Source organism: Phyllosticta citribraziliensis (assembly GCF_038025025.1).
Source record: "Phyllosticta citribraziliensis strain CPC 17464 chromosome Unknown J3D65scaffold_10, whole genome shotgun sequence".
Taxonomy (NCBI): Eukaryota; Fungi; Ascomycota; class Dothideomycetes; order Botryosphaeriales; family Phyllostictaceae; genus Phyllosticta; species Phyllosticta citribraziliensis.
Genome location: NW_027117347.1, coordinates 75,901 through 91,188, shown reverse-complemented (window position 1 = coordinate 91,188; position 15,288 = coordinate 75,901). Strand labels below are relative to the sequence as shown.

At 43.3% G+C, this 15,288-nt stretch overlaps 2 protein-coding genes across 2 annotated transcripts; one reads left to right on the top strand and one right to left on the bottom strand.

Annotated features, from left to right (window-relative positions):
• The first annotated feature begins 2,322 nt into the window (after positions 1-2,322).
• On the top strand, positions 2,323-3,456 carry J3D65DRAFT_52055 (uncharacterized protein). The gene has a single exon (XM_066796635.1). It carries the CDS (start codon positions 2,531-2,533, stop codon positions 3,221-3,223), a length of 693 nt encoding a protein of 230 aa, XP_066652189.1. The 5' UTR covers positions 2,323-2,530; the 3' UTR covers positions 3,224-3,456.
• Positions 3,457-4,114: 658 nt separating this feature from the next.
• Positions 4,115-6,564, bottom strand: J3D65DRAFT_679330 (uncharacterized protein; the record flags this gene model as incomplete). The annotated part of the gene is made up of 3 exons (XM_066803682.1): positions 4,115-4,356; positions 4,401-4,769; positions 6,333-6,564. 3 exons carry the CDS (start codon positions 6,562-6,564, stop codon positions 4,115-4,117), a joined length of 843 nt encoding a protein of 280 aa, XP_066652188.1.
• Between the last annotated feature and the right edge of the window lie 8,724 nt (positions 6,565-15,288).

Genomic DNA, 15,288 nt, shown 5'->3' with positions numbered 1-15,288 from the left:
AAGGCATTCCAATCAACCTTCTCGTCCGTGTCCTCCATGTCTCCCGACCTACTTGACTTCTTTGCTGACTCTGTCTCTATTACAGCCCTCCTCACTCCGCTCCTCTCTGCCGGTCTGCATGCTCTCTAGCGCCTTTTCCCATGGACCTCAATCACCGTGCGTGGTGTAAGTGTCCTTGATGACAAGCTTCTAAACATTACTCTTCGAGAGTGACCAGCCCGGCCTCCTGCAGACTGACCTGATCATGGTGGCAGCTCGGACCATCAGATCACGGCTAGGGGAAGTTTCCTCGTACTGTTGCTCATCAACCTTGTTAGCCTCCTCTTGGGCACATCCGGACGTCCACGCACTCGACCAGCAACCATCAACGTGCCGTGGCGACGGTCTGGCACGTTCCTGGTTTCCCATCTCCTTGTACGGCCAAAATTGTCGCCATGTTGCAGCTCATCAGCAGCAGCGAGACTCCTTGGCATCCACACTCCAGTAACGTCCAGTCCTGGTATGCGCCCCGCCCCACTCCCGCCTCACTTGTCGTCTGTCACTGTGTTACCACTAATTCTCAGACCAGTCTACCATCTACCCTCAAGACCAACAACCTTGTTGGATTCTCCTGAGGCCTTGTCGATCGGCTAACGGTAATTGGAAGTTTGTGGCGCGAAACGCTAGGGGCAGCAAGGGATGACACGAGCCGCACGGTGGCGCCTAGAGTGAGTCTGGCATCGTTCCTCTTGATGTCCAGAGGCGGCGAGTCCATCTGCAGCCTCCGTGAGCGCAGCGACAAGAGCCTCCTGGACGCCGACGCCTCCGCGAGATCCAAAGACATTGGCGCACCGTCCCTTGCTCCGGCCCCAAGAGACAAGATTGCAGGGACAGGGTGCAGCAAAGCGACGACACCGTGGAAGGCTTGCGAATGGGCCGCAGAACTCGACGCCGACAAGCAGTTGACGCTCCAAAGACTGATGGTGGGTGAGGTGACCGCAAGAGGTTGTCGGCTAAGCCGGAAAGGACACGTGGGACCAGCTTCCGAGGCCGATCTGCACGACCTGGATACATCACCTCTTACACCTCGTCCTAAAGAATGGAAGCCGCCATACCAGCCCACCCTGTGTTGTGCGCGGTGGAGCAAGACGACGTGAATGGCCAGGAGTCAGATTCAAATCGCTGACGTGGTTTGCAGAGATCCTACCTCCGACGAAGACTCGTCTTCGTTTCGACCATCAGGTCCGCCCTCTGACAATCCAAGTAGAGCAGCGCCGGGCTATCCGCAAAGCCAACCTTGACGCAAGGACGACATCCCCGATGAGCGCAGCGTGACGCATCCTCCAGGGCGTCTCTGCTCCCGTCCGAGCCTTGGCCGAATACTGGAGCGCGGATACGGCAGTTTTGCATGTGCGCCGTTCAACACGGTTCGAATGTTCCAAGAAGCGTTGGAACGTGACAGCCATCATCGTTGCGCAATAGCCAGACGTCGCAATGACTACCTGCGCCTACCGATCACCTCGCGACGAGTCGCCGTAGAACTGGGAGTCGACTGGGTGCGGCAAGAAACAGCTGGTTTTGGAGTACCTCGGCAATGTTCGATGCGCGGCATACTGGAGTTCGCGGCCCAATGTGTCACTCTGGCCTTGCGGCGGACATGGAACGACTGGGCGACCAGATTGGCCGCAGGTTGATCCATCGCCTCCATCGTTTTCTACACCTGGAGGTCTTCTCAGCGTCTGTCGATGTTTTTAAATCTTTCCCCCACCTCATGAAAACTACTCCCTCGAAGCGAAACCAGTCAATTCCCCGACGTCATGTTCCCTAAACATCGACTTTGCACGTCAAGAAACGTCGACACACCACATGTCAGGCTGAAGGTCCCGAAATGACGATGCGCGAGGTCGAAGGCTGGCCCAAAATTGAGTGGTCGCATAGTCGCGGAGATGAGTACGAAGAGACGATGCGCGAGGTCGAAGGCTGGCCATCAACCATGATGAACAACAAGCATCCCGGAAACCCCCCACGCTCGAAGAAAAGCACATTACTCTCCGCGACCTTGGCGAATTATCTTCGCCCGGTGACTGCCAGCGCCTGGCGAAACCATGCAAGCCCCAACCTCCGCGCCCTTTGATTCCTCTTTGGAATGCCGATCAAACATCAAGTTCAGTGCGCGGTCGGCGAGCACTGGATTCACGAGGCTTGGTCCGCACGACAACCTTGTCTTTTGTGGTCATCGGGGGGTTTCGTCGAAGATATTCCCAGTCTGCAGAACAGGGCGTTGGAAGAAAAATTCACCTTTTGTTTGCACGTATGGACGTTGGGATCACGCCGTATTGACGAAATACGAGTCCTTCGCAAGTGGAAGAACAGCGCCAATTCCCCGCCATCGATTCTTTCCGTCCAACCTTGCGCGCTTGACCGCCCCCACCCATGAAGGCGTCAAGAATATCAGTATCTTTGCGACAAGACGGAGGTGTCTACCAATTGGTGGTAATCAGCAGAGTGGTGCTGCCCGCGGCTGGGAGCGCCAAGTTGACTCTGCAAGTGCATGAAGTTCGTAGCAGGAATCTCAGCACGCGATGTCAGCACGGAGGCGATTGGGCTGATGACGAGGCCGGCAAGGCAACTTTTGCTTCCAGATTCACCGCCTCGACGGCCTCTGGGACGGACGAAACCGAAAGATGAGACTCGACAAGCTTACCGAACAATGTCGCTATCAATTTGGCGCCGACATACCTGCCGATCAAAGCGATTACAAAACTCAATTCAGAGCACGCCAACTTGTTCTGGCTCTGCAATGAAGTCCTCAGCCGGCCCGTCACCAGCAGAGGCCCTCGAAACTGTCCGCAGTCCCATCTGGAGTGGCTTGCATCTTTCTTGGCTTGGTGTCAGTCGTCGGTTGTTCGTGCTAACAACCGCGAAAACTGCTCGTCCGCGCCTTGTCGAATTAATGGTCTTTGATGGAAAGACTCGAGCGCAGTCAGATGGGCTTTACCGGCGACACGGAGAAAGACAAGATTATATTGCAAGAATTTTGAGCACACAGGGCGTCTGCATCAGCCCACTTTCGCTCATGGCTCATCACGCAGACGCCCGTCATTTGTGGCATGTTCGGAGCGTCCCAACGACGAATCGACGACCAACATGTTCCTCCGTTGTGCATGCAGATACGCTCAACTCAAGTCAATTCGAATTAGACTGCATTGCGGATGAACGCTCCCGAGATGCATGGCCGCCCTGACCAACGACCCGAAGATCAGCAAGTCAACGCTCGTCTTGGAAACAACAAGCCTTCTGAACAACGCGCGAGCCAGGTCCACCAAGATGATTAGGTAATAGGCCATCCAGAGTCGAGTGCAGCAAGATCCGGTGCAAGATCCGGCAACAGCACAATAAGCCACAGTACCCAGGGCTACAAAAACATCATAATGACAAAGACGAATACATCCATGGGCTGCATTGGCATCTCGACCGCCGTGAACAAAACCTGGACAGGCGCATTTGGGAAGTCGAGTTCGGGAAGGGACAGAATGAAAAATGCATTGAAAGATCCAAGAAAGCCAAGGATGATCTTAAACGACGCGAGCAACAGGTGAAGAGCTTGTTGACGACCTTGGCCAAAAGACGGACCACCGTAAAGCTCCTCCAAACAACCGTGCATCAGTTCAGGCAGTCGACTTTGCGCGGTCGGGATTTTCAACCACCCATGGTTCGGCAGACGAGACCGCACAGAGTTGGCATCATCGACGAGGCCGTGGCGACTGTAGAGCAGCACAGACGTCCCCCAGCGATCCAACGAGCGAACGAATCGAGAATCATCTCAATGCGGTCCGGTCCAAGATCAACTACGTTGCACGTCTGCCATCGGGTTACCGCAGGCCAGAGGGTTACGTTCAACCTCAGGAACCCGCATTTTTGCATCGGGTTTCTCGGTCTCTTCGGAATGACCAGATTCTGTGAGACGCCCCGCGTCCTAGACCCGTCACATATGCAAATCCCGAAACAGAGCTGGCCAACCTGATGACTCGCCAGATCGCCAGAGTCCGAGCCACGGTCAGGCAGGACGCATCGACCGGCAACGCGAGCATGAGACCTAACCGACCTGCCCACAATCGTCGCCCTTCCGTTGAAGTCATGACGGCAGAGGCAACAACGGTGCAGCATGTAGAGAGCCGCCAGCGTCAGTCCACAGCAACCCGACTCCGTCCTTTTCGCGAAGCTGCCGCTGCAACTTGATTGAATCGCCCAGAGCATCTACATCGACGACCAACATGTTCCTCCGTTGTGGTGCTGCCTTAATGGGGTCGAGGTCCGCCGGTGAAGAGAAGGTAAACGAAGGCGCAGGCCGATAGCCGTGGGCGACAGGCCCTAGCTCTGCGTCGGTCAGTCGGGCACAGGTCAACAACGGTGGGACGTACTGAAATTGAGAATCTTGGGCTTCTCTTTGGGTCCAGGGGTCTGCTCGGAACCAGGCAGGTCAGCGTCGTTGCGAGAGCGCTTCTCCGGATCTTCAGGCTCGCTCGAGGCCTTTCGCTTGCGGCCTGCAGACTGTCCCTCTCCACGGATCAGCGCCATCGAAGGGCCCGCGACGGTCGAGTCGAGCTTGAGCGATTTTGGCTGCGGCTTCGAAGTGTTGTGGGAGTCATGAATGCTTCCGTCGAGAGCCTTGGGGCGCTTGGATGGACGACGTGCAGCGTGCAAGCCATCGGCGTGAGAGCCCGCTTCGGGGCCAAGGCGAGGGAAGACGGGCGCGTGCAAGATTCCGTGATCTGGGCTTGCCGCAAAGACTGGCTTGAGGTCAGTTGGCTAAGGACGCACAGCACCGTCGTCAGTGTGCAGCACAGGCAATGGACTCTTGCACCGAGGCCGGCCCTGGGTCGACTGGTTGTTTCCCATGGCTAACGAGGTCGGTGGTGAGTGTTGCAGAATGCAAGACGAACGGCGAGACGCAGCACCGACTAAATTTAAGCGAGTCGAGGTGGTGTGAAGCCTTTGTGAACGGCAAGGACAACAGCCGAAGAGTCCGGATTAGTCTCCTCACCACCCACACTTCTTGGACAGTGCCTGACAAGGCAGCGCCCTGGTGAGTACCTCTACCCTTGGCCTCCGGTACTGACTGAGCAGCCCTGTCCTCACTGCGGCCCGTCATCCAGCGTGGCCGCAACTCCTCAAGCACGATTTGTCTTGACCAACACCGGCATTCCCATCTGCGCCATGAGAGCCAAGGTTCTGATTGCGCCGCAGAGCGAGGGCGCGTACGTCATCTTCGATTGAGGTCTCACTTCTGCGGACCCGTCACCACATTGGCGGTTAAGATCCGCCTCGAGCGAGGGCGCGTACGTCATCTTCGATTGAGGTCTCACTTCTGGTCGGACGCGTACGTCATCTTCGATTGAGGTCTAACTTCTGGTCGGACCCGTCACCACATTGGCGGTTAAGATCCGCCTCGAGCGCAGCATCGCAATGCCTCAGGTTAGTCAATCCCGACGATTCGCTTCAATCCTCCCTCGTGCTCCGTGGCGCATCCGCTCAGGGCGGAGTGAAGTCATTGCAGGACTGATGGTCTTGCTGTTCTGGTTGCCCGAAGCCGAGATCTCGACATGCGGCCACGCGCCCTCACGCTCCAGCATCGAATCCAGACCGACCGCTACCCACGACCGAGGCGGCCGACAGCTCGGGACGTCCGTCAGGACCACACTACGGAAAGTCACAAACTCTGAGGGTAGTGCTTTGCTGACCAGACAGCAGAAAGACAATGAGCAGCGGCTAGGACAGAACCACTCCTGCAAAGGCCACGCTCCAATGGCTCCACTCCCCTCGAATTCCGGCGAGCGACCCGGCCCGTGACAACATCCGTCCTCTGAACAAACCAGCAGGTCTTGATGGCGAGCACCAAGATGATCCTTCCTCGGCATCGTTGCGAGCCCCGGCACCCAAGGACTTTCCATCTTCTTCATACCGCCATGAAGCGCCTGAGAGTTTGCCGTGGCAATGCTCAACATGGACAATATCGCTCACTACTACACCGAGACTGCTTTGCGCAAATACACATTGGAAGGCGATGGGCAGCAAACTACGTCTTGCGCCAGCTGCGTCAATAGTAACCAGCATGCTGGGCCCGGGCTCTACTCTCCCTCTACGCCTGCCAACGCGGCTCAAGCAGCGCCGCGACGCATCTGGCCTCACTCGTCGGCCATCTCCATCTTTGGCTTCTTCCTATGCGTAGCAGACACGAACTCGCCTGATTCTCCTCTTGTTTACATTTTATGTCGTTCATTTTTTCGTCCGTGAAGACCCACTGTCTCAGCCGATGTCCGCGACGGTCCACACCAAGAACGCGCCCGGCTCACCGAAGACGACCTCCGAGCCGATGCGCAGCTCCTCAGCCTGTCCAACTCCGAGAACCTCACTCTGCCGAGAGCTCCTCAATGGCACTCTGAAGGAGGTCAGGGCCGACGAAGGTGCGAAATCAAGGTGTATTGTCCTGGAGACTCCGTCCTCCATCAACTCTGGAAAAGGAGCGCAGTTGGCCGGTCCATGAAAGTATTTGGCCGACCCCAAGTGTTTGGTGATGTCAAACATGAGGGCGGCAGTCGCCGCGGCCAAGGGTGGGATGACGCTGTAGAGAAGCCCCTTCTCACTGCTCTCCTTGGACTTGTTTGGCAAGGCTGTTGAACTTGTCGGTGGCCGACTGCAGTTCAGTTGCAATATCTATGAGCAGAATCACCGGGCTTCATTCAAGCGGGGTGGCGGGAGCATTCCTGCAGCGTAAGTCTAACGCAGGCCATGGTGGTACTCAAAGTATCAAGCTCTTTGGGGTACTGCTGGCTTGAACCACGCACCCGACGCGAGTAAAAGTCGCGCTCTGCCATGGCCACCCGGAGATCATCCTAGACCAGCTCGTTTGCCGCCTCGAGTTCTCCCAGGCGTGGGTCGTCTCGAGAAGAAGCCAATTCGGCGCGCAGCTGCTCATTGTCTTGTTGAAGCTTTTGGTTTTCTTTCTCGAGTCTCATTGATTTTGACCATGGCGGTGACTTGCTGGACCAAATTGGTGTAGTCGTCCGTGGCAGCGTGCGTGGCAATCTCGCGAGATGTTTCTGCGACGCGCTTGAATGGGTACCAAGCATTAATCTCTTGGTTCATGACTCGAAAGGTTTCGTCCGCCTGCCTTATATCTTGTCTGGCCCGGCGGAGATCCTCAAGGCGAATTTCCTATTCCGCGGCGAACTTCTTGTCGGCGCATACGCGTCGAGAAGTGACTGGAAATCAAACATAGGTCTCTCAGCGACGGACTCGGCACCATTCAGGCACCCTCAACATTCTACAGTCTTCCCGCCTTCTCCGTGCCTTTTCTCACGTCATGGCCTCACAACTGCCAACCATCAACACCAATAAACGCGTCCCACAATGGCGTCTCGAGGTCTCAAGCGAATTGGCGGGCTCCATCCAAACCGATCCGATAGCATTCCAAGGTACGACATTTCCAGAGACGGTGGCATCAACCAAAGCGAAGCAGACATGTTGGCGCGTGACCCGACAAGATCACTCGTACGTTGAACCTCTTGGATCAAGGGCTAGCTGACATTTCCAGGCAACGTCATGCATCCGTTGAGCGGCGCTCCCAGGATTGAGCCGAGCACCAGGGGTTACGGCGGTAAGTTTACCCTCCCTCTTACTTGCAAAGCTAACGTTTGCAGATGGTTACAAGGCCATGGCCAGGCTTCAAAGCAAGAACGATGCCCTGAAGGAACAGGTCAAGGACCAGAAGCAACAGCTCAGTGACCAGCAGGCCAGGTTGGCCACCCTCAAGAGGCGCTTGAACAACAGGAACGGCGAGATTGAAGGCTTATACATGACAATCAACGGTCTGGAAGCCGAACTCATGGCTACGCGCTTGGAGCTCGCTCCCTCGAGCTTATTGGCGCGACCCTGATAAGATCAGTCATACATCCCTTAACCGCTTGAATTAAGGACTAGCTAACATTTTTAGTGATATCATAAATCTATTAAGCGGCGGCTTAAGCCAAGTACTAGGGGCTATAGAGTAATTATTATCTACGCCGTCTTTTATCCTCTACTATCAGGCCCAGCTCTCTACCAACAAATTCACAGGCAGAGGCAACTTAAAGACCGTGTTAAAGGCAGCACCAGGGACTATCAGCTATAGTGGTCAGCTACAACCGCGACGCCGCTAAGGAGGCCAGCTACTACTATAATAATAGGGACTATAATAAGAGATGCCTATAACTAATAAGTATAGCCTCTTCCCCTCTTATATCTACCCAGGTTAAGTTGCGCAAGTACGTAGATACTAAAGAAGGCTATAGATAAGGAGTTAGTCTACTTAACCGCCTAGCCCTACTATTCTTTAAAGATATACTTTAGTATCTCTACTTCTTTAGAAAGGTATTATTTCTATTATAAAATTTATTAATACGCCTCCTATAGTATATGCTACCTTTTAAGCTTTATCTTCTCTAACTTTTATATTACTTCTCTAATTATCCTTCTTACTCTTATCTTAAGCTTATCCTATAGCTAGTACTATTTTAAAGTAAGGTATTATTAAAGCTTCTCTTCTAGTCCCTAGCCTGCCTCATCTTAAGTAGACCTTATTAGGTAATACCTAGACTATAGCTAACCTAAAGAATTACTCTATTACTAGATTATATATATCTTTAGAGTAAAATAACTTAATTAGGATAAAAGATTAATAATAAAGCCTATCTTACTATATTTAAAGTTATCCTAATTTAGTTAAGTTTAAAGTTTAAAAGACTTATAATAAAGTCTAACCCTAGTAAAAAGTGCCTATATAATTAATATTATTATAATCTAGTAGTAAAAAATGCCTATCTAGTAAAAATGCCTATATAATTAACTATTATACTAATTTACTAACTAAAAATACCTATATAATTAAGAAAATTATTAATCTAATACTCTAGGTTAACTTACTAGATATTTAAAGTTATTTAGTCATCTTACTAATATAGAATCTAACTAGTATAAAATACTCCTACTATATACTATACCTAGACTAGAATTCTAAGCCTATTAACGTTCCCGCGCTTAAATACTTAATTATAGAGGTACTTAGATCCTGCTAGTTACTATTTCTAGGGAACTATTAGATTATAGCTAGTAGAAGTTTCCTTTAAAATTAATCTAGGAGCCGTCTTAGTCTTCCTTAAAGTAGTTATAGATAATATTATACTATCTAGCCGTCTAATAGCTTTACTCCTAGTACTATAAAATAACGCAGATTAAAGATAAAGGCTTTTAGCTAGCTACTAGATAAGGCATTATAGTATATATATATAATAGTAGTAGTTATAAGAAAAGTTAAAGGTTACTTAAGAAGTATAGATAATATCTTAATTTTTAATCCTATTTTATCTACTATTAAGCCTAACTATTATATTTCCCTTTCTTAACTCTTTAAGGCGCGGGCTATATCTTTACCCTTATTATATACTATAGCCTAGAGGGTATACTATAGTAAGTCACGCTCTACTTTTAATATAGAGTTCTCCCTCTCTAGCTCTTAGATATATAAGTCTATTAACCTAGCCTTAAGCTAGGCTCTTAAAACCTTATAGAGGATTTTAACCTACTTAACTAGTTAATCTATTATAGTAGTTTTTTATTAGAACTGTATTAGTATAAGTAGTAGTTCTATTATAGTAAGAACTTATATATTTAGATAACTAATCTTATTAGCTAGGGAGATAGTATTCTTTAGTAGGTTAAATACCTTATTATTATCTAGATATTAAGGCTAGCCACTTTATCTAGCCCCTTAGTTAGCTTATTAATATATAAAGCCTCCTAGTTATTATCTTTTAATATAACTAGAATAGTAGATAGTAGTAGATTATACTAGGCTACTAGTACTAACTTCTCCTTCCTTTAGGTCTCTACTTTAAGCTAGAGTTAGGAGTTCTCCTCTTAAAGGTACTAGAGCCTAAGCCTAAGCTCCTTAATAACTCGATCTATATAGTAGGTTAAGCTTTATAGAAATCTTTCTATAAATATATTAGTATAAGCTAGAATGTTACTATATAGTAAGGAAAAACTTATAGGAGTAGAAGTAAGAGATAGGATATAGTAATACCTTAATACTTTATATATTTAGGTCTACTATTATAGTATATAAGAATTATAACCTTCTTCTTCTAAAGAAACCCTTTATTTATATTATAAGCTAGTAGTACTTATATAAGTATAAGTTCTAGGCTCTAAGAAGTAGGCAGTACTAGTAAGGGATAAGAGTTAGTAAAGATAAAGAGAGTAGTAGAATTTATCTAGTAAGGAGAGTAAGTTAGTAGAGATTATTAACTTCTTAGAGTATAAAGTAGCTTTAGTAGCTTCTTTACCCTTATACTATAGCTTACTAAGGAGGAAAGACTTAATAAGATTATACTTAATTACTAGTACTATATTTTCCTTTTCTAACTCTTTAATATATAAATCTTTCTTAAGAGCCTTACTCTAAAGCTACTTAAGCCCCTCTTAGCTATTAGTAGGTCTCTACTAGAGTTAGGAATTCTCCTTTTAAAGGTGCTAGAGCTTAAGCTCCTTAATAACTTATTAAATATACTATAGCTATTACTAAAACTAATAGGCTATAGATTTTTAAAGAGGCAGGGTATTAATAAGAGTTTATAATAAGGGCTATAGGTTCTTAAGAAGGCTAGGTATATTAATAATACTAAAGTGTTCTTTATAAGGGCTACTAAGATAGAGGGGAATTTTTAAAGAGGCTAGGGGTTTAATAATAGTCTATAATAAGGGCTAGGGTTTTTAAAGAGACTAGGTATATTAATAATACTAAAGTATTCTTTATTAGGACTAGAGACTAAGTGCTAGATAGCTTTATAGCTATACTAGATAAATACTATAGATTAAGGACTTAGCCTAGTTAGAAAGCTCCTATATAACTATAGTATAGGCACCTATTATATTAGCATTCTAGATGACTAATTAGTTATACTAAATTCTTCCTTAAGAGACTAAACTATAAGTTAGCTATAAGTTAACTATCTCCTATACCCTAGAGCTTTAGGAGTATAAATAGAACTATAGTATAAGAAGGCTATTATACTTACTCTATAAAATAACCCTTTCTAAAAGGTAGATGCCGCGCTTAATAAATAGTAACTTAGTAGGAAGGATAGTACTAGTTAGGAGTTTTTAAAACTCTTAGAAGTATAGAGGCCGCGTATAGGGGTTAATATATAGGTTAATACTATAGGATAAAGAAATATAATAGATAAAGAGATAACTTTAGTAGTCCTAGGTAAAGGAGTATTAAGGAGAACTAATATAGCTTTAATATAGCTAATTTAGACTATTAAATTACTAAAGGACTACCTCTACTAGGTTATTCTTAAGACTAAATATAGAGTTACTACTCTTCTCTACTAGCTTACTAATTTCTTTATAGATAGAGGAAAGGAGTACTTTAACCTTAGGTATATAGTATTTTCTATATTAATATAAGGCTTAAGGTCCCTAGAGAACTTAGTATAGCTATTAATTAAAGGGTCCTTATAGAATTATTTCTAAGGTATAGAATGTTTTAATATAGATAAGGCTAAATAGGGAAGGAATACTTCTAGGGGTTATTATTATATACTTCTTTTCTTTAAGCGCGTTCTTATATATATTTACCTTCTTACTAATATAGTTAAAAGTCTTCTTAATATATCCTATTAAAAAGTATCTTAAGTAATATCTTATATATATTATTATAAAAGGGTTATATAAGAGGTATAATTATAGAAATATAGCCCTCTATTATAGTATAGTTAAGGCTAAGGGCGTTAAAGTTAGGTATAGGTAGAGTAGGAGGCTATAAAGTCCTTTAATAGAGCTTTATTATAGTTCTAAACCTAGGTTATAATCTTAAGCTTAGGATGTTTATTACTAGAGCTATTTATACTAAAGTAGGCATCCTTTAATAGAGCTTTATTAGAGTTATATATACGTCCTAAGGGGAATAAGGCTCTTATAGAGAATAAAGCTCTAATAGTAAAGCCTATATAGAATAAAAGACTATATAACTTTTTAAAGATAAGACTTATAAAGTTAAAGAGAGCTAGTAAGTTAAGGAGGGTCTTATTATAGAAAGAGCCTATAATAAAGGATAAGTTAAGCCTAAGAGATTCTAGCTATAGTATTAAAGTATATTATAAGTTAGCATGCTTCTACTATCTATATAGGTAATTATACCTAAGAATTATAGTTATAAACCAGGTTATAATCTTAAGCTTAAGATGTTTATTAAAAATATTATTACTAGAAGTATAGTATACATCCTAAGGGGAATAAAGCTCTAGTAGTAAAGCCTATAGAGGAATTAAAGACTATATAACTATTTAAAGATAAGACTTAAAATTAAGGAGAGTTAGTAGTAAAAATATTATAGACTAATATTCTAATAGTATTATCTATAGTAGAGAATAATTATAGGGCCTAAAAGCGTATTAGGGTATAGCTAGAATTAGGGCGTATAAGGATAAGTAGTTAGCCTTAGACTTTTTCTTATCTAGAAGAGTTAGCGCGTCTTATAGAACTAGAGATAGTCTTACTAGTAATATAGTACTTTATTTTTTTAATAATCTTATATATCTACTCTATTAAAGCTAGGGTAGAGGTTTTATTACTACTAAGTAGTACTTAAAGAGGAGCTCCTTAGCCATCTTATTAGCCTTTTTAATAGTATTACTAGTAGGTTTCTAATATAGCAAGCGCTATGGCTTCTTTAATAGTAAGGTTAAAGAGCTTAGTAGTAAAGTTATTAAGGAGACTATTAAGGTCGTTATAAGCCTTAGTAAGTAGAAGCCTAGTAGTAACTAAGCTAGGTAGATTAGGATCTTAATAACCTGGCCCTTAAAGAGTAAGCTTAGAGTCTCTATTAGTAATAATACCCTTAAGGGTACTAATTTAGGCATCTTTCTTAGTAATATTACCCCTAAAGGTACTAATTTAGGCGTCTTTCTTAGTAGCCTACCTCTTAAGGGTCCTAATTAGCTTATCCTTATAAGCTATCTCTATTATTAACTCTATAATCTAGGTATTATTTAAGGTCATCTCTACTTGCTCCTTATTATTAGTATAAAGCTTATAAAGCTCAGCCTCTACACCCCTAGTCTAGTAGAGGGTAGAGCTATAAAGGGATATATACTAGGTAGTTCTAGGTATCTATTTCTATAAAGTAGTTAGTAATACTATAGTAAATAGAGGGAAATTAATATACTTACCTTTAGCTCTTTATAAGTATCTACTATCTTACTTAGCTAAACCCTAATTATAGGAGATATTTAATATACTATATAACTATAGTAATAATTAATATTAAAAACTTATAGAAAAGCTAAGGGGAGAGATTAAATCCTTTCTCTAAAATAATAAAATCCTTAGTAATATTAAATATAGCGTTATTCTTTAAGTAGTAGTATTTAGTAGAGCCTAGGGTAAGTATACCCTATATATTAATAGCTATATTAGCGCGTAAAGGAAGTAGATAAGGTAGGGGAATTAATAAGGTTTATAAGCTAGTTACTTAAGATATCTAGAGTTACCTATAGGTATTATTAGTAAGCTTACTCTATATAGGGACTAGATAAAAACTATAGTAGGAAGATTATATAAGGTATAGAAAAAAAGGAAATTACTTTAGAGATACTTAATAAATTTAAACTAAGGCTATAAATATATTATAGAGAACTAAGGTCTTAGAAGTAGGAGTAGACTAATATTTTAAATTTATCCTTAATATATCTATTAGGATAGCTGCCTTAAGTAAGGTCTTATAGATATTAGTTTAAAAGAGCTTAATAAAGGGCATTATCCTAGTAATATACTTTACTATTATACTATAGTTAGTATTAAGAGCCTCTAAGCTAGGAGTAGGGGGGGTAGGCTAATAATTTAAATTTTTCTTTAATATATCCTATTAGAGTAGCTGCCTTAAGTAAGGTCTTATAGATGTTTATATAAAAGAACTTAATATAGGGTAGCATTATAGAAATATGCTCTATTATTATACTATAGTCTATATTAAGTGCCTTAAAGCTAGGAGTAGGTAGAGTAGGAGAGGGATAAATACTAGGCTCTATAGCTATATTAAGTAACTCTCTAATAGCTTTAACTTTCTAGTAGAAGTCTTAGACATTCTAATAGTATAAAAAGCTAGTAGTACTAATAGTATATATCTTATTATAGAGAGCCCCTTTATACTTTTTATAGCCCTAACCTTTACTATAAGGGCGTATTCTATAAGTAAACTATAAGTAATAGAGAGGATTAGGTATAAGGAATATATATAAGGATATAGTTAAGCCCTAGGTAAGTATATTAATAGCTATACTAATATATTAGGTAATAGTACTAGAGGTAGTTAATATTATATATTTAAGGATTATAACCTTTTCTATATAGCTAGATAGAAACTAATAGTAAGGGAAGATACTTAAGGTATAGAGAAAAATAGATTATTCCTAGGGATATTTAACTAATTTAAGCTAAAACTACTAATAGGTTATAGAGAATTAAGGTCTAGAAGCTAATAAAGGTTATAGTATTATTATAGTAATAAGTAGGGATAATACGGCTATTTTTATCTTAGTTATACTAGACCTTAATACTCTACCTAGCTTATAGATTATAAACTCCTATATAGGGACCTTATTATCTAGCTTATTAAGCGTTACTAGTCTAATAATGATATGGGCTATCTAGATTAGCTTAGTACTACTAATCTTAGACTAAGTACTTATAGGGATAGTATACTAGGGCATAGATCCTATACTAGTATAGGCGGCAGTTAGTCGTATTAAAGAAGTAAGGTAGTAAGGGTATATAAATCTAGTAGTTATATTAGTTATAATAAGAGGAGTAGATATTATAAGGCGTCTCTTTATATACTTATTTATAGGAGATAGTTATATCTATAGGATATAAAAAAGCCTAAAGAGTAAGACTAGCTTAAGTTAAGAGTTAGTACTCTTTTATACCCTCTATATAAGTTATTAGCCGCTAGATAAGTTTAGTAGCTAGAGGAAAAGCTCTATAGCGTGCTATAAAAACTACGTGGCTGCTAATAAGCTAAGCAGCTACTAAATAGGTAGAGTAGATACTAGGAAGCTAAGCTGCTACTAGATAGGTAGAGTAGATACTAGGAAGCTAAGTAGCTACTAGATAGGTAGAGTAGATACTAAGAAGCTAAGTAGCTACTAGATAAGCTACTAGGAAAGCTTACTAGCTGCTATATAAGATTAATAGTATTTAAGAAAGCCT